Source organism: Stegodyphus dumicola, chromosome X2 (assembly GCF_044657685.1).
Source record: "Stegodyphus dumicola isolate Sdum_Otavi_A_Nest chromosome X2, ASM4465768v1".
Taxonomy (NCBI): Eukaryota; Metazoa; Arthropoda; class Arachnida; order Araneae; family Eresidae; genus Stegodyphus; species Stegodyphus dumicola.
In genome coordinates, this window is record NC_140781.1 from 100,920,742 (window position 1) to 100,940,717 (window position 19,976).

Consider the following 19,976-nt stretch of genomic DNA (forward strand, 5'->3'; position numbering starts at 1 on the left):
TGTGGCACACAAAATTCCTTAACAGCATCCAAAAACTTCCTAAAATTATCTGAACTCGAATCCGTATATCGCGTCGCCACATCTGAACCTTTCTTTCTACAAACCCATTCAAAATCATCTAAACGGTTTTTACGTTCGACTAGACGCATATCCTTCCTACATACAGGACACTTATAATGGCTACTAAATAAATCTTCATTTACACATCAGTCAATTAATGCTCTTTTGCCCTTTCGTTCCAGTCATACAGAAACTTCAAATTAATCTTACTACATTCAGCCATTCTACCGTCTAAACAATAAAACCAGTACACACCACAAAAGCGCTTACAAAACATCTCATGATTCAAAATTTCCCAGAACCATGCACCTGATTATGTCACAATAGGGTTTCCATAACATTCAACTACTCAGGCTACCATAAATGAAACAGCAACTTGGTGATAAATGAAACAACAACTTCGCCATAATACAAGGGGTACCTTAAAGTCTACTCTAACCTGACCATGATTAGGAGTTAATAACAATCTTTTAATTTAGCGCTAGTATAAACAGTGTTCTCTTAAAAGAACATAAAAAATATAATGAAGAGACTGGAAATTTGTTTATTTGAATGTATAGTTCTTTTGGAATATTTTACCGTTTGTAAAAAATGCTTTCATGGATATATTATCCAGCTAATAGTTTCTGTAGTTTGATGTATTATATTCTTCCTTAGATAAATGAACTTTTACTGTCTAGCCATATGCAGTCAAAAGTCGTTAATCCGGACTCGTCGGGACTTCGGCGATTCCGGATTATCGATTTTTCTGGATTATAGATAATCAGTTTAAATCTGGTAAGATGGCATGCATAAATTACAAAATTAAAAATATGAAACCGTAATTTATGAAATAAAAAACAATTATGATCTAAAGGGTATCAAAATTTACAAAAAGAAAAAGCTTAATATTTGTTTACTTTATTAAACATTTCTTTCAATGTAAGTTGTTTAAGTTGCTTCGTTTCATGTGATAATACTTTCTCTTTAATTCTTTTAAACAGACATAATTTCTTGTTTAGTTACAAAGTTCCGCTGTTCAAGTCCTATAATTGCTGTGTCGAGAATACCGAAAAATTTGTCAATCGAAATTTTTTCGTTTTCAATAACCTCTGTTACTTTCTTCACTATCGGAAGCAAATTATAATGACGAGGAACTTGTTTTAAATCATATCAAAGACGGAGCACATCGAGATGAAATGCTACATTTGGTAAGGAATTATAAGCCAAATAAAATAAAAACATCTGCCCTGAAGATAAGGATAGTGCTGACAGATCAACTTCCAATTCATTGCGTGCCGCGGTGTTTCCCCCGCCTAGCAGCGTGAAAAATGATAAACAGATTTCGGATTTCGAAACATACTTTCGCTTTAGATCCTTTACATATTAACGAATATATATCGGAAATTCTATTTGATATAATCGAAAGTTTAAGCTTACTTTTATAAAATTGCTCTAACAGTCTGCAAAAAATAATAAGCGGGATCCAATTCGAAGATTAAGGAACAACGCAATCTGCAACATTAACTGAATTAGATAATTTTAGCTTAGCTTACACCGTCCGTTATACATTAAATGCGCATGCATAAAGGTTTTATGAGCATACGCACAAGCATATTCGCAGCCGTAAAGGTCTTACGCGCGCACGTAAATGCCTATGCGACGCATGCGCAGAAAGTTTGTAGCTTTGAGGTCCGGATTATAGATCATTCCGGATTATGGATCATTCCAAATTAACAACTTTTGACTGTATATAATAATAATAGTAATAAATACAGCATGAATGAAGTTCTAAACTAGTATCTAGTTATGTACCATAAGCTGCAATAACTGGTGGTAATACTCAAAAATTAAAAGTATGTAAAAGAAAAATCAAATGATAGGTTTTTGATGCTGTTCCTGTAGTTATTTGAATATTAATAGGTTTTGGATTTGTAGGAAATTGGGCAAAATGCTTATCTTATTCCTGCTTGTAGATGTTGGGATGATCGAGGCAAAAATTGATTTGTATTTTATTAAAGTTTTAAATTTAGTAAAATTGTGTCATCATTTCAAAAGCAGGCTGATCCATTTGCTTCTGTTGATACACTAACCCCTGATGGCAAAGTGCAGAGACGTGTAAGTTCTTTATTATTTGCATTAGCTATTTTATTTTGCATTTGTAATATTTGTGCATTTTTGCAATATTGATCTCAATGCTGGTCATGCTTATGTTGTTCACTGTGATTTATTGCTTTTGGAGACATTTTCTATTTTTTGTGTTTGCTTACTGCAGGTTGAATAAGTATTGCATTTTAGGATTTTTGATTTTTCCACATATATATATATATAATATGGGCAACAATACTTTTGCTGATATATTTAAGCAGTAGAACTAATAATTTTTGAGAACTTGTTTGGCACTTAAATAAATAATAAATTGCCTAAATAAGTGTTGCAATTCAATTTAACTACTGCTTTCCTGAACTAAAAGTAATTCAGGAATCACTGTGAAGTGGCTGAATCCTTGCTCTGCCTATGCGTATGTGCATCTTGAAATGGCTGTATGTCTGAATAAAAAGAGTCAAAGTATAGAGAGGCAGAGTTATTTTGTAATTATTTTGAAAAATATCACAACATTCTGATATCATTTTTGCAAACGTTGGGGTTCGGAAGCAAAATCGATAGCCGGTTAGAGAATTATTAATAATTATCTGTTAACTACATAATTTTTTGCAACTTTTGTGTCAGTGTTCTAAGCTCTCATTCCTTAAATGAGAAATCCAAGAATGAAGTGGAATTATCCCTACATATATGTGTCTTTCAAGCAACTATCTGAGAACTTTTTATGAGAAAGTTTATTTAGTTTACAAACTTGGGAAGTTTGTGAATAGAAAAGCATGAAATAAGTATTATAGGGATAAATTTTGGTACTTGCATCAACATAAATTTTGGCATCAGAATCACTAATCACTTTTTAGTAGAAGAAAGTAGTAGTAGTAGTCTAGTAGAAATAGTCAAATTGCCAAACTCTGGCAGTCTTGCACATAAGCATTCTTCAAGTAGCCATACTCATAACATTTTTTCAGTCAAGTAGTGTCAGCATTTTCTTAAGTGTTCTTTTTGTTCCAAATTCCAATGGTTTTTATAAACAAATTGTGATATCCTTTTTTTTTTTTCTTTCACCTCTGAGACTCTATTTAAATTTCGTCATGGAATTTACCAACAGTGAAAGAAACAGCAGTAAAATTTCTGCAAAAATGCTGCATTTTTATTACAAAATCGCTAAAGGGAGAAATAACGAGATGCATTTGATTAATAGCCTATTAATAATGCTGAAGTTGTGTGCAATACCAAGTTTGTACGGTTCTCTGATTTGTGTTTAATTGAAAACTAGCGTTGTGTACATGGAGAGGTTAGAGTATAAAATTACAGAACGATTTTACAAAAAATTATTTTTATTTTTTTGCATCCTATAATTCTCATTTAATAATTAAAATTTATATTTTAAAATTGCTAAATGTTATATATTTGTTATATATGTGTGTGATAAAAACTTGGAGTAAGCTGCAATAGATTGACAATGGTTCTCAGCATATAACTCGGAGATAATTTACTACATAATTAGAAAGATGACTTGTAGACAGATGCAGCTGAACAGAACATAATCTTTATTCTGAACACGAACTAATTATCGAAACTATATTTCTCATTATAAATGATCATGAACACTATATGCACACCACAAATTTCTATAGAGTATCACATTTTAAATAATGGCCTAGTTAGCAGCATGACAATACATGGCAAAATAAAACAATGTCCAAGCGGCAACAGAGCTGCAAGCCAACTGTGCATGTACCCAATATGGCAGTGTGTTAAAAGAAAGGTTTTAGTTCTCAGAGTTGCATCATCAGCGTTGCACATACCATGCACGATAGATTGATCTAGAAATAATGCAATCCAGAGGAGGTATTACGATTTTTAAAATAGGGAGGGAGAATTAAAGGGTTACTGTTAGTTTAAATTATAATTTTAGTTTGAATATTTTTTTTTATCTTATACAGTCAAAAGTCTTTAATCCAGACCTGAAAGCTACAAACTTTCTGCGCATGCTCATATGCGTCTACGTATGCGCATGATACCTTTACGCATGCGCGTTTAATGTATAATGGACGGTATAAGCTGAGCTAAAATTATCTAATTATCTATTTCAGTTAATATTTCAGATTGCGTTGCTCCTTAATCTTCGAATTAAATCCAGCTTATTATTTTTTGTAGACTATTAGAGCAATTTTATAAAAGTAAGCTTGAACTTTCGATTATGTCAAAAAGAATTTCCGATTCTGGAGCTGCCAAAGGATCTACAAAGCGAAAGAATGTTTCGATGTCCATCAAACAAAAAGTGGAATCACTGCAAAAAGTGGATAAAAGCATATCCTTTGTTTCTCTAACCATTCCGAAATATGTTTATCAGTTTTATGCTGCTCTGTGGGGGGCTGATGTCACAGCACGCAATGAACTGGAAGTTGATCTGTCAGCACTATTCTTATCTTCAGGCCAGATGTTTTTATTTTATTCGGCTTATAATTGTTTACTAAATGTAGTATTTCATCTCGATGTACTCCGTCTTTGATATGATTTAAATCAAATTCCTCGTCATTATAAATATCACGAATGCACATCAGATAGTTTTCTTTTTGCAACTTTCTAATTTTGACTATGCGTAATGTATGCTTTACGCATGCGCGTGTTGAAAGAAATATTTAATAAAGTAAACAAATAAATAATGAGTTCTTTTTTTTTTTTTTTGTAAATTTTTATATCCTTTAGATCATAATTGCTCTTTATTTCATAAATTACGGTTTCATATTTTTAATTTTATAATTTCTGCATGCCATCTAATCAGATTTAAATTGATGATCTATAATCCTGAAAAACCGATAATCCGTCGGACACCCATAATCCCGAGTGATCTATAATCCGGACCTCAAAGCTACAAACTTTCTGCGCATGCGTCGCTTTGACGCAAGCACGCAAGACCTTTATGGCTGCGAATATGCGTGTGCGCATGCGCATAATACATTTACGCATGCGCGTTTAATGTATAACGGACGGTATAAGCTAAGCTAAAATTATCTAATTCAGTTAACGTTGCAGATTGCGTTGTTCCTTAATCTTTGAATTGGATCCGGCTTATTATTTTTGCAGACTGTTAGAGAAATTTTGTAAAGTTAAGCTTGAACTTTCGATTATGTCAAATAGAATTTCCGATATATATTTACTAATATGTAAAGGATCTACAAAGCGAAAGTATGTTTCGAAGTCCATTAAATAAAATGTGGAATTGCTGCAAAAAATGGATGAAGGCATATCCTTCATTTCTCTAACCATTCCGAAATCTGTTTATCAATTTCACGCTGCTCTGCGGCGGGGGGGGGGGGGGGGGAGGGTCAGCACTTTCCTTATCTTCAGGGCAGATGTTTTTATTTTATTTGGTTTATAATTCCTTACTAAATGTAGTATTTGATCTCGATGTACTCCGTTTTTGATATGATTTAAATCAAATTCCTCGTTATTATAATTTGCTTCGGATAGTGAAGAAAGTGACACAGAGGTTATTGAAAATGAAAAAATTTCGATTGACAAATTAGTCGGTATTCTCGACACAGCAATTATAGGACTTGAACAGCGGAACTAAACAAGAAATTATGTCTGTTTATAGAATTAAAGAGAATGTATTATTACATAAAACAAAGCAACTTAAACATCTTACATTGAAAGAAATGTTTAATAAAGTAAACAAATAAATATGAAGCTTTTTTTTTTTTTTTTTTTTTGTAAATTTTGATACCCCTTAGATCATAATTGTTCTTTATTTCATAAATTACGGTTTGATATTTTTAATTTTATAATTTCTGCATGCCATCTTACCAGATTTAAACTGATGATCTATAATCCGGAAAAATTGATAATTCAGAATCACGGAAATCCCGACGAGTCCGAATTAACGACTTTTGACTGTATATATATATATATATCTGCAAGGTGTACCAGGATTCTTTACCTGATTATAAATTATTCATAAGGCACAAAATATGACACATAGACAAATACTTGCTATCGCGAATTCCGTGTAACATATTCAAGTTTTGGTGTACACAGGCCCACGCCGACAATAGGTGCAAGGTTGGTTGTAACGCGACAGCGCCAAGCATTTCATCTCACTGCCTGTATGGACAGGAAAAATCTTGTCTTATTTGATCTCCCTCCAGTTGTCAACTTGGGTAAAAACCTGGGAAGCTACTTTATGCGAATTAGGATTTGTACCTAGACAGTCTCGGCCACGGGTGTTTAAAATCAGTCTCTGGCGATGGCTGTTTCAGGCTCGACAGGGACCATATGGTACTGTCTTGTCCGTTCTGTTGGTTGTGGTGGAGCTATGCAGTCACATAGTCATGGTTGTTCAGGATGAAATATCCCTGTCGATGAAGTTAGCAAATTCAACGAACCTTTAAACTGCTTGAGGTTTCCAGTGGATGCCTAAAGCCAGCATCTGTATACCATGACGTAGTGTTAGCAGGCCAGATTTGTGGTCTGGTCTATCTGACAGTGTTTAAGTGCTGTCCGGGGTTGCAGCCCCTGTTGATGGCAGATCGTTTTACCATCCCTCCAGAACAGGAACTTGGAATGTCAGTTGCTGAGTATTCCTATTGTCTCAGCTTAGACTTAGCTCGCTGGCTTGGCCGATAGGTTAGCGGCGTCTTGGATCGCCTCTAAGGGTTGGAGCATTTAACTTTGTTAAGGCAACCTCGAGCTTGCCAGGTCTGAGCACCCCTTCCTCCTAGCACACTGTCTGACTTGACCAAAAGTTATGACTAGGGCAGGAGTTCATCTCTGGTGTTCTCTTCTGTCTTATTTCAACGTGAAAATACTTGATGCCGATGCCTATGTTAGGGTAGACGCATTTGACAAATTGCTTAATCCTTATTTTGTGTCTTCTCTTGCAATCATAGTAATTTTGTGCAACATTTATCTTTTTTGTGATTGCTTGTTGTTACTGTTTTTCTGCATAAAATAAAGGTAAGTGCAGTTACATTTTATGTTAACCCATGAGTTAAATGAGCGCGTGCACTGGGTCCAAAAGACCAATTCAGGGTTTTTGAAGAAAAAATTGTAAATCTTCAGGAAACGTGTTACATCTGTGCCAGTAGTAAATTTTAGGATCAAACATAAAAAAATATGCTTATTAAAATTTTTTAATTTCTGCAAATGCTTTTATTAAATAAAATTTCTTAAAGGAATAGAAATTTATATGTTAAAATACTTTATCTCTTTGTTGATTCTTTATTTTTTTTATTAGCTCTGTTGTTTACGCAGCATCGATTCTTTATTTTCTTTATTAGCACTATAGACACCGAGAAAAACGCAACAAAAAATGTTAGCAGTACTATGTACAGAGTGTTGTGTGTTCCACATACAAATATTTTTCACATTCTGTTTTCATTTTTGTGTGCATTTTCCCTGGGCAAAATCTTCATTTTTTTTTTTTTATCGTTCCCGATATTTTTTTTCCAATAAAGCAATTTATATCATTCTTACTTTCGTTTTCAGAATCTGTATCAGTTTCTGAGAATCATTATCATGTGAGCTAAACATTCATGATCACTTCCGTCCTGATTTTTCTTCAGTATATTTATTCTATGCCAGTTGATGCATCTAAGAACCTTTAAAACTGTATAATTATATTTTTCAAGTAATTATGTTCAAATCGTCACTTTTCTGAATTAAAAAGCTAACCTAAGTTTAACATAATATGTAACTGCACTTACCTTTTTTTTTTTTTATGTGGAATAACAATAACAACAAGTAATCACCAAAACAAAACAAAAATTACAAAAAAGATAAATGTTGCACCAATTGCAACAATAGACACAAAATAGGGACTAAGCAATTTGTGGAATGTGTCTATGTCGCCCCATGTACCCTTACATGCGCATTGGCATTAAGTATTTTTGTTTACATATATTTCCAAGACCAGCTCAACAAAAACTGCAAAAACATTAATTGATAAAAATCAAAGCGATATAAATAGTATAAATTTTATGCATGAATTGCAAACTTTTGGAGGAAATGTAGTATTGCCAGTTGAAACTACGCTATACCGTTGTTAACAACATAGCAGTGTGCAGAAAAGAATTTTGGATATATCCCCTAGATATCAGCCCTAGAGCATTTTTTGTGCCTTGTAATCATGCACTGTTGTAATCACAGTTTGAACCTTGTCGTAAACTATGCTGCGAACAACAATTTATTCAGTGCAAACTTATTAGATATGTATATAAATTTGTTTTTAATTTTAAGATAATAAATAGTGTTCAGCAATATATTTGGTATTCAATGCGTTTAGTATATTATTTCGCTTTGCTTGCAGTTGCAACAACAACAACACGTTTTTACAACATGTTGTTGTTGTTGACTAATGCTCACTTCTCTAATCTATAGTCAGCCCAAGCCCACAAAATTCCTCGTTGCAAAGAGCACGAGATATGCCGGTCATTGGTAACAGCCTTGAGCACCTTACAGGTGACAGTGCAATTTAGCTCAGTTTTGCCCCCAATTTTGATAGACGTCCGAGCATCTCCCACCCCTGTTCCCGTATCACCAAACTTTCGAGAGGACTTTCACCTCACATATTTAGAATACCTCCATGCCACATGGACACTACATTTACAAACATCCATGTCTTCTCCGGGATTTGAACCCGGGCTCTTCGGCACGGCAGTCAATAACGCTAACCTCTATACCGGTTAGGCGGCTTTTTATAACATAAATGTATGTATAATTCTTCAATAAATATGTTTGAGTGTGGGTTTTAATAAAGCACAAAATGTTTGCATATTTAGATAAAAGATAAAATGTAATTCTTTCAGTTTTTCATATTATTATGTTAATAATGCTTCACTTTAAATGTTAACCATAAGTAATGTCCCTTTAATATCATCACTACATAAAAGTCCCGTGCTAGACATTTGCATGACGGTGCCGATTAGGCTTGGCGCAGGCCTGGGTGTACGTACATAGTGTTACTTTGTTTGTTCAATTAAAGCACTCGTTATGACTTTGCTGTTGCCATGCTCTCCGAGATTGAGAAAGATGTTGATTATTCGAAACATGTCCTTTTCTCGGATGAGGCCACATTTCATTTGGAAGGTGGTGTCAACCGGCACAGTGCTAGAATCTGGGGGTGCAAGAATCCCCACACTGTGTTTGAGACTATCAGAGACAGCCCTAAGCTGGATGTGTGGTGCAGTCTTATGCACAATAAAATCATAGGACCTTTTTTCTTCAGTGAAAAGATGATCACAGCCATATATTGATAATGTTGCAGTTATTTGCTGTGCCATAGATTCACGACTTAATTTTCCAACAAGATGGTGCGCCACCTCATTGGGGGTTAAATTTCTATATCTATTTGTTTATAACATTTCTGGGAAGATGGATTGTGCATGATGGTCCCATAAATTGGTCTCCGAGATCACCGGACATAAAACCACTGGATTTCTTCCTTTGAGGTTATGTCAACAACAACGTTTACCAAACACCAGTGAATGACATTGCAAGATTACGGTGCAGAATTACTGAAGTCATAACATCCATCCCTCAAGTAATGTTGACCAACACATGGATGGAACTGGAACATCGCCTAGATATCCTTCAGGCAACGAAAGAATCACATATAGAAATTTATTAATTGTGGACACAAAAATTTGAATATGTCACACACAATTCAAGATAGTGTTTGTCTGTGTATCAGATTTTATATCTTATGAATATTTGTAATCAGGGAAAGAATTCTGGAACACCCTGTATATTGGTAATGTTTTTCGATTTACATTAAATATCAGTAGTTTAGGAATCTTAAAAAAAAAAAAAAAAGTAACGAAAATCACCAACTTGTACCCAATAAGTAACTTTCATGGAATTGCGTTAATTCGTAAGAACCAAAATTTTATTGTTATACTCATAATGCTTAAGAGTTTATTTTTTGTTTTATTGTATAATAAATAATAAAAAACTTCATTTTTTAATTGCAGAACTCCTGTTCCAGCTGCGGGTAAGATAATTTTTTTTAATAACTTCATTCTTAATTTCTATTTATGTGGTATTTTTTCATTTTCCAGATACATTTTGTAATATGTATATTTTGTGTTTATTTTTATGACATAATTCTCAAATGCTCTTTCAAGCTGCATGCATTTGGAAATAACTGGGATAAAAAGTTAAAATTTCACTGTGATTTAGGCATTATCTTAGTAATTTGCAATACGAATATCTGCTTACAAATGCAGTGCGTGTAGTAATGCTTTTCCCTTGGGATGAGATCAGTATTAGCTGTCAGAGTTGTGGTTATGATCTCTGTCAGTTCAACAAAAGCACTGCAGATATCAAATTAATTTGTCCTTTTCATTGTGTTAGACACTTCATTGGAATTTTTTCAACTGAAATTTTTAATTGTCTTATTTTTGATTGTGTTATTTATGCAGTTTGAATATATCTAATCATACTCAAACTAGTGCTAATAATAACTAAAGGAAATGAACTGCACATTTATGATTGCAGTAGTATGATTTGTTGTTTACTGTAAAAGTTGGTGCAAGTTAACCCTTTTGCAGTGAAGTTCCCTGTATCACCCATGCATTCAGGCATTGGTAAGTCACCTGAGTGCTTCCCTCCATTTTCTGCCTGGTGCTTTCCTCTATCCCATTGGTGCATGGCTGACTGGTTTTGAGAGTTGTTAAATGACACACGAGTCATTCTTTTGAAGTGACTAAAGTAGCTGTCTTTTTTAAATGCTCCTTTCCTCTCCTTTGTTTAGCGTGGACACTTAGCTATTGATGCTTGCACTTGCAATTCTGTCATAAGAGGAAACTGCACACAGTTGGTGAAAATACACAAAGATCCCCAAAAGTAACTTCACTTAAGTAGGTTATCATTAATGCCGTAGTTTTGTACTTGCCAAGGAGGAAGGAAATCCATACCAATAGAAATTCGTATGCATATTTGAGAGGAACAGATTTTGGCTTTTATCAATACGAAAAGGTTCATTAAGCATCTGTTCCATTCCTAAATTTACCAGCATATTGCATGTGAGATACAGAGTCGTAGCTAGGGTTTTCAGCGCCCATGGACAGCTTAAGATTTTGGGTCCACCCCCTCCCCCATTTGCTAAGAATGGAAAATATTTAATGCTAAAATTTCATAACAGCAGTGTGGCTCCTCCTGGATGCTGCACCCTGGGACAGATGTCCCCCTTCTAGTTATATCCCTGGTAGGATAGTGCTGATTTATAAGCAGAACAAAAATGGCTTCACAGCGTTTAAAATCTACTAGACTGTTGCAATTGTTTCTTACTTAGCCAGTTGTAAGATGCAATGATTTGTTTGAGACATCCTATATATTACTAAATGTATCTATGTGTAATCTTTTATTTGTCTTTATCGTAAGCATTGCCCATAAGCCTGTGCATTTTAAGCTAATATCTAGCATTAATTGTTATACAGTACAAAGTCAGATCATCAATTTAAATCTGCTAAGCTGGCATGCAGAAATTATACAAATAAAAATATGAAACCGTAATTTATGAAATAAAGAGCAATTATGATCTAAAGGGTATCAAAATTTACAAAAAAAACTTAATATTTATTTGTTTACTTTAGTAAACATTTCTATCAATGTAAGTTGTTTAAATTGCTTCATTTTTTGTGCTAATACTTTCTCTTTAATTCTATAAACAGACATTTCTTGTTCAGTTACAAATTTCCACTGTTCAAGTCCTGTAATTGCTGTGTCCAAAATACCAACTAACTTGTCAATCGAAATTTTTTCGTTTTCAATAACGTTTTCTGTTACTCTCTTCACTATCGGAAGTAAACGCTTTACTGGCTTTATGCGCATGTGTAGCGGATGCGCGCATCAAACTTGTGTGCGTAAGTTTGTTGCTTTGAGGTCTGGATTATAGATCATTCCAGATAATGGACGTCCGGATTAAAGACTTTATACTGAATTAGCATCCATCATCCAGCTATTCTAATAATGTGAACACTTTATGTTCTGAAAAAAATGGTTTTTATGATGACATGGTGACTTTAATTCTCTGTCAATTGATTTAATTCTGTTACATTTCAAAGCCCTAGTTAAAAGTGTAAGGTTTTTGCATACAGTAATTGGATATGGATATCATTTGGGCAAATAATATGCTGTATAAACATATATTAATTTTTAGCTGTTTCTTCCAGTTGTTACCAGGTGGTGCAATATTTTTTTAAAAATTACTGTACATGTACATGTGTGTATGTATCCATACTGAACCATAAAGACTGAGTATCTCTTTTACAGTTTAGCTGTAAACAACTAGAGCGACTGTCAAAAAGAGCAGAAAAAGATGAAATGATTCAAAGGAATAAAATTAAGAAGGTAAGTTAATTGTGAGTTTTTTTTTTTTTTTTTTTCTTTTTACATACATTATCTTCAGCTTCATCAGCATGTAATGTATAATTTTCTTGAACAAAAGCACTATAAGTATTTGTTTTATAATTCTAGACAACTAGTAGTACTTTGTGCTGTTATAGGTTTCACTCATAAACAAGATATTCAAAAGAAATTTTCATGTGCAAAATAATAAATAATGTTTTAAACTCCAACCCCCTGTTGTTATTATTTTCCTTTAAACTGTCTAATTAATTCAAAAATTCTCTGTGTTCTTTGTAAATTGCTCATTACTTAATATATTTGGTTAAAATTTACGGTATCCCTTGGCGAATTGTCTGTTTTTTTTTTTTGTTTTTTGTTTTTTTTTTTATGCCAAGATCAGTGCCAGAAATGATTGGCACCAATTTCAAGATGGGGCCGATCCTTCTGCCCGCTACACAAAACCAAAACAAGAAGTCAAAGACTTACACAAACTCTTTGTCCATGTACACATCGATCTATTTTAACTTATAAAAACATCAGAGAATTGCACAAACTAGGCATTGCCCTTAGCTTTGTCCATGTACACATTGACCTATTTGAACAAAATCAGGAAGCTAAAACAAAGTTAAAACTATCATGTTAACGAGAAAAAAATTTGCCACTGTCTTAACACACAGAGAGGAACAAATAACCAGAAATACACAAACAGAGAGTAATCTGGTTTTGCTAACATTAGGGTTACCAAAAAACCCATTTCGCACAGCTGGCTTCCAGATTTCACAAACAACCAATACCACTTGGCGATTTTTTCAGACAGAAACCAAGATTACCGTAAAGAGCAGCCATATATTTTTCAAAATTTATCCTTATTATAGTTACCATGTGTTTCCCAACTATCCATTAATTGATATTGATTATGTATTTCCTTATTACGGTATTTAAGATCAAACTAATGTGTATCACTGGTTGTCACACATTACTTGTGATTATGGACTTGTGTGCCACTGCAGCACACTGAGTAATATGCAAAGAATTCTTAAAGCAGTCATTTCAGGAATCTCATAATTATTGTCATAATCATGTTTTATTTTATAATTGTTTTGTTGAAAGTCTAAAGCTCTGAAAGACCTGTAATTTTCCGTAGGCTCTGTTCTTCGCAGTTGAACAGGTTGGCTGCATTAGGTTTTCATGGTTTTCCTTAGTATAATGTGAATATAAGCCCATTACCTTTAAAATGTTTTAAACAAAAGCATCATTTCTCTTAAGCAAATAACTCTAATATGTTTTGTTATAATCAAATCAAATTATTAGCAATGTTTTATGTCTCATAATTGTTTGAGATATTTTGAAACTTAAGGAACTAAAAAATGAAATGCAAAGTTGGAATTATATGAAAATAAACTCTTAGGCTAGGAAAACTAAGAAAATTAGTAAAAACTTATGTTCTGGCAGGAAAGGATAGGCATTTTCATCATTTTCTGTTATTTATCTGTAAATTTTCTACACTGTCTGGAATTATGTTTATATTCACTGGTAAGGAGAGACTGAAGACAGATTTCATCGACTCTTCTCTGATTACAAACTAAAACAGAAAAACTATTCATTTCCAAATCATTTGACTATTGTATACAGTTAAATAAGCATAATTCCCATTTAAAATAAGTCTCTTATTTTTTACTTAAATAAGAGCTTTCTAGAGAGTTTTCTAAGAAGCTACTGAATAATGGTAAGTTGCCTTTCAGTTTCATTGCTCTCGGACATGATCGGGGAAGCACCTTTGCTGGCTGCCCAGGTACTTTTATGATAATTTCATTTATATAATACAGTCAAAAGTCGTTAATTGGACTCGTCGGGACTTCGGCGATTCCGGATTATCGATTTTTCCGGATTATAAATCATCAGTTTAAATCTCGTAAGATGGCATGCAGAAATTCTAAAATTAAAAATATGAAACCGTAATTTATGAAATAAAGAACAATTATGATCTAAAGGGTATCAAAATTTACAAAAAAAAAAGCGTAATATTTATTTGTTTACTTTATTAAACATTTCTTTCAATGTAAGTTGCTTCGTTTTATGTGATAATACTTTCTCTTTAATTCTATAAACAGACATAATTTCTTGTTCAGTTACAAAATTCCGCTGTTCAAGTCCCGTTAATTGCTGTGCCGAGAATACCGACTAACTTGTCAATCGAAATTTTTTCGTTTTCACTAACCTCTCTGTCACATTCTTCATGTCTTTATCCATTTTTTGCAGCAATTCCACTTTTTGTTTGATGAACATCGAAACATACTTTCGTTTTGTATGATCCTTTGCGAGCTCCAGAATCGGAAATTCTATTTGACATAATCGAAATTTCAAGTTTACTTTTATAGTATTGCTCTTACAGTCTGCAAAAAATAATAAGCCGGATCCAATTCGAAAATTAAGGAACAACGCAATCATCAACATTAACTGAAATTGATAATTAGATAATTTTAGCTTATACCGTCCGTTATACATAAAACGCGCACGCGAAAACTATTCTGCGCTTGCGCACACTCATATGCGCAGTCGTAAAAGGTCTTACGCGCATGCATAAACGCCTATGCGCATGTGTCAATGCGGCGTATGCGCAGAAAGTTTTTAGCTTTGAGGTCCGGATTATAGATCATTCCGAATTATGGGTGTCCGAATTAACGACTTTTGACTGTAATATGAGCTAGTTTTCTTTGGAAAACTTTTGATGAAGATTATACTGATTAGGATTAGTTGTAGTAAATTAATTTCATCATCCATGGCACAACAGCCAAGGGTGGGCCAGAGCCTTCTGAACTAGACATTTCCAACCACCTCTGCTAGCAGCCAAACTCCTCTGATTCTTAGTTGGGCTAAACAATCCTCCTCTACAGCAGCTATCCATCGAAGTCTGCCTACCTCTTCTTCTTGTCTTACTTGATCTAGCCAAAAATATTTCTTTTAGTATGTTATTGTCGATCATACGGATAACATGGCCAGTCCAACTGAGGTCGACTATTTTAATAATTTAATTTGGTTATTTGTAAATGAAATAGAAGTTATAGACAACTGAGTATTTCTTTTGGTACTTGTGAAATAAATGCTGTTTTAAGAATTTTTCTTTTGAGTTTCCTGAAAGGTAACGTTCAGTCTGTTCTGCCCACCTTTTGATATTTTTTTTTTAAATCTGTTTTATAAATTAAACTTTTTTTATCTGTTAGCTGTAAAAGATATTCCAAATAATGCAAGTAAAAAAGGTTTTGGAGCATTCTGTTTCTTAACTAGTTCAGTTTCTTTTTGTTTGTCATTATTTCTATCACATAAAAAGTGTTAAATATAGTATGATTATGAAGTTGTCCCTAAGAAATTCTTTTGAACATGTGCTTTTTAAGTGGTTCTTTATTTTTGGTTGAAAGTAACTTTTTTCTGGTACTTTTCCAGGCTATAAAGCAAGGAAATGTGGAAGGAGCAAAAATATATGCTGAAAACGCAATACGTAAAAAAAATGAAGCTTTAAACTATTTGCGTATGTCATCTAAAATTGATGCTGTTTCTTCAAAAATTCAGAGTGCCATTACAATGAAAGGGGTATTTGTCTACTTTTTAAAATGATTGGTTATTATATGTGTTTATTAATATTACCTAACTTAGTGATTTAACATATTTTTGATTGTTTAGTATTATATGATTGCTAAATGAACATTTTATATAAAAAAATATCATCAAATGATATTAATGTTTCAAATTTCTATTAGACTTCTTTAGTTGTATTTCTTTGACTAGAAAGTCCTTTTCTTTGCCATCCTGTATTTTTGCTTTTGGAAACATGGTTCACTCAGTGTATTTTGAAATTAAGTAAAATATATTCTTACTTGACTCAAAGTTCCATTTTTTTTTAATGTAACTCATGTATCAGTTATAATATATTATAAAATTTTGATGACTGTTAAGCTCCTAAACTCCGAATGTAAAAAAGTGCTGAGTGTGATATCTATAACTATTTTAAAAGCTGGATGCTTATGGAAATTCATGAAAACATAAATTTTCAAGATTACAGCTAGCTTTTTCATTATGTGTGAGATAATTTAACTATGTGCCTGAATTTAATAATTAATACTATGTACAATCTTAATTATCTTAATCTCAGCATTTCCATAGTAAAAGAGAAAAAATAATTACATGTTTGATGTGGATGGAACTTTAGGTTTCAAACCTGTTGAATTGCTATGCAGTTATTTCAATGATTATATCAAAATGCCAAATCCTGGAGGCAGACATCATTTGAAATAAAGGAAAGAACTGAAGTAGGAGTAATGTATCTTTTTAAAACTAGAGGTTGTTTCCAATATTATTTTCCACCATCCTCTCATTTTTCAATGAACTCATCCATCTGGATGACGTGGAGAGCACGTTATTAAGTGAGAATGATATTTAACTGCTGCTGGAAAAAGTAAGGAATCATATCTTCAAAACTACATGACTTTTAAGTTGTTTTCACAATCTGCCATTGTTAGTATTTATGCAAAGTGGGTAAATGATCATGGAACTAGTAGTAGACACCAAGGTCTGATGTTTATGTATCATCAAAGAAAAAGGATGTTGGAGACTGTCTCACATGGTACAGCAAAATTGGTACCAGGCAGTGTCTTAGCTGACAGCCCAATATAGTGCAAGTCCAGTGTTTCAGAACATACAGGTCAGAGGACACTGTTGGATATGTGACTAAGCAGCAAACGACCCCACTCGTGTGCCTCTGTTGACCAAGCATCTTTGTCAGCTCCGTCTAACAGTGGGCCTGGGAGCATTGAGGCTGGACCATAGGTAAGTGGAAGACAGCTGCCTAGTTGGAAGATTCATGATTTCTTGTTCATGTCAGTAGTCATGTCAGGATATGCTATCTTCCTAGTGAATATTTGCCCCCCTCCCCATACAGCAGGATATACACAGGCTAGTGGTGGCAGTATTATGCTTTGGGGGATGTTCTCATGTCTGCTGTGGGACCCTTAGTTTTGATAGAACAGACCATGAAGGCTGCAGACTGTCTGAACATAATTGTGGATCAGTTAGACCCTTACGTGGCATCTGTCTTCCCAACTCGAAACAGAACTGAATTGAATATTGAAAGTTCTTCTGTTACTGAATGTTGTAGATCTCTTAAGTAAGTTTGGTTTCTTTGTAATTGAAAATCTGTTTTATTTTATTTGTATGTAGATGTAGCTGAGATTTTTTATGGTTGTAGTTATTTTATTTATTTATTTTTCCTGTTAGGTGACTAAAAATATGGGCTCTGTGGTTAAAGCATTAGACAAAGCTATTAATTCGATGGATCTTCAAAAAGTAAACAAATACTTCTATGTTTGGCAGTGTAAATTTTTAATGTGTTGATGCAACTTTCACCCTTTTTACTATCTAAAATATTGCTGAACATAATTATTTCTTAGGTCTCTGCTGTGATGGAACAGTTTGAACAACAGTTTGAAGATCTAGATGTCCGTACATCAGTGAGTTCACATTTCATTTTAAACACTTGTGCTTCTTTCTATTCTTATTCTTCGTATCATTCAATCATATTATATTTAGCGCATATTGTTCTCAGCTACAGGATCTTTGATATTTCTTTAAATAATATGTCCAGATAAGCAGGTGGTGAATGGGTGGGTTACATGGGCATTTTTGTGGTTTTGCCCATGTGTAACATGTACGTAAGCCAATTTTCTTTAGAAAGTCCTCTACAAAGGCATCCCTTCCCTTGCGCAGATAGCCCTCAATTGCTTTAAATCAAAATAAACCAAAAACAAGCAATATAAGCAGCAAGGAATGAACATTTCATTGTGAAAAAAGCATGCACAGTATAATAATAAACTTACATTAAAATAACTTGAGAATGTGGATATTAAGGAATGTGGAACTTCTTTTTGGAAATAACTTGAGAACGTGAATATAAAGCAGTTCTTCCTTAGCATATAAAATAAATTGTCAAATTCCTCAGAACTGTCAAGGGGGAACCCTATCTCTTAATTCAGCTAACCACTAAACCTCATAGCTAATTCTCAACTGAACTTCCTAGCTCTCCAACAGGTATTTATACACTGTAGCATCTGCTCTGGAAACATCTAAAAGAATCAGTCGTAGAGCTTCAAAGATGTGGTTTTGCAAATCTTCCTGAAAGTTACCTTGTTGGTGAAAAATTCCCTGTCTCATGTTCTAATTGAGCTATTTTTATAATTCCAGTGTTCTTAAGTTTCGAATTAAAATATATAATTCCGTGTAGCAAATAAAGGCTTAAATGTAAAGCATGTGGCATTAATTAAATATAAATTAAACCCCAAAATTATCAACCTAAAAGCAATAAATATAGGCACTAATACAAGACATTGCTGCAGTATAGAAAAGGAACAATATAATCAGAAAATATTCATATTTTACAATATATACTGTCCAGAGTCCAAAATCTGGGCATCCAGTATCTGGAATGATCTAATATTCAGGCCACTAGCAATTTCTTTTACAAAAGGGAGAAAAAAAATTAGAGTTTGAAAGTTGCATCTCACTTTAGCCCATGCTTAATGCTTTACGAATGCACGGTAGACATTCTTTCATAATAAAGCCATGTGAAGCAAATCTTTGCTTTCATTTCAGCACTAAGTAAAAAATATCACCATGTTGGAGAAACAATCGTTTATTAGCATAAATCTGTATGATCAATAATTTGCCTCAGTAGACAGCCAATCATTTCAAACCAAAATGCACTACCAAACTTTTGCATTTACTGATAGCTTATACGTTTGGTGCTAACCTGGCGAATCATTTTTTGCTTCCATTACCACTATCACTACTTACTATCATGTATCACATGACTATTCCAGTGAGTCGAAATCCAGATCTCGTACTTTGTAGTGTATGTCCATTCATGCCGTATTGTATTTCATTTATCTTTTTCTTTAAAGAAATGATCAACACCATTAAAAAATATCGAAAATTAAAAATTCTCTTGTAATAAAAAATAAATTAAATACACCCATCTACTTTTTTACATGGTTTCACATTGATTCCTATCGAAGTACCATAGTAATGTAAGAAGGAAAACGAAGAACCAGTACATGCATGGTGAAGTGAGAAATATTAACAGGAATAGGAAGAAACCAAGAGAATGATGATGTGTGGACACTCAAGAGAGAGTTTTGTTGGAATACTGATTAAATTCACATAACCATTTGAAATTATTCTCTAAATTAAGCTTCTTAAAAGTATACGTATATATTGTTAACATTATTATTTTTTTCTTTTTTGTTATTTATAGTATATGTTATTCTTCTTTCCTGTGTTATATGTGCTCCCAGATTAACTGTGATTTTGAGTTAACCATGGACATTATCACAGATTTCAGCAGAGTTAATCAGGAGTTAACTGTAGTAAATTATATAATCTCCTTTGAATATTTTTAAGAAGATTCAAACATATTTAAGAATAGAATGGTATGAACC

At 33.3% G+C, this 19,976-nt stretch overlaps 1 protein-coding gene across 3 annotated transcripts in view; it reads left to right on the plus strand.

Annotated features, from left to right (window-relative positions):
• LOC118199441 (charged multivesicular body protein 1a-like) overlaps positions 1 to 19,976 on the plus strand; it is a 63,533-nt gene that overhangs the window by 15,975 nt on the left and 27,582 nt on the right. Inside the window, exons 2-6 of one of the 3 annotated variants that reach the window (XM_085809987.1) lie at positions 10,116 to 10,135; positions 12,418 to 12,495; positions 15,934 to 16,080; positions 17,761 to 17,829; positions 17,934 to 17,993. In XM_085809987.1, coding sequence (XP_085666113.1) covers positions 10,116 to 10,135; positions 12,418 to 12,495; positions 15,934 to 16,080; positions 17,761 to 17,829; positions 17,934 to 17,993 — 374 coding nt within the window. The remainder of the gene's footprint in view (positions 1 to 10,115; positions 10,136 to 12,417; positions 12,496 to 15,933; positions 16,081 to 17,760; positions 17,830 to 17,933; positions 17,994 to 19,976) is intronic. The other 2 variants (XM_085809989.1, XM_085809988.1) reach the window with 2 other exon arrangements.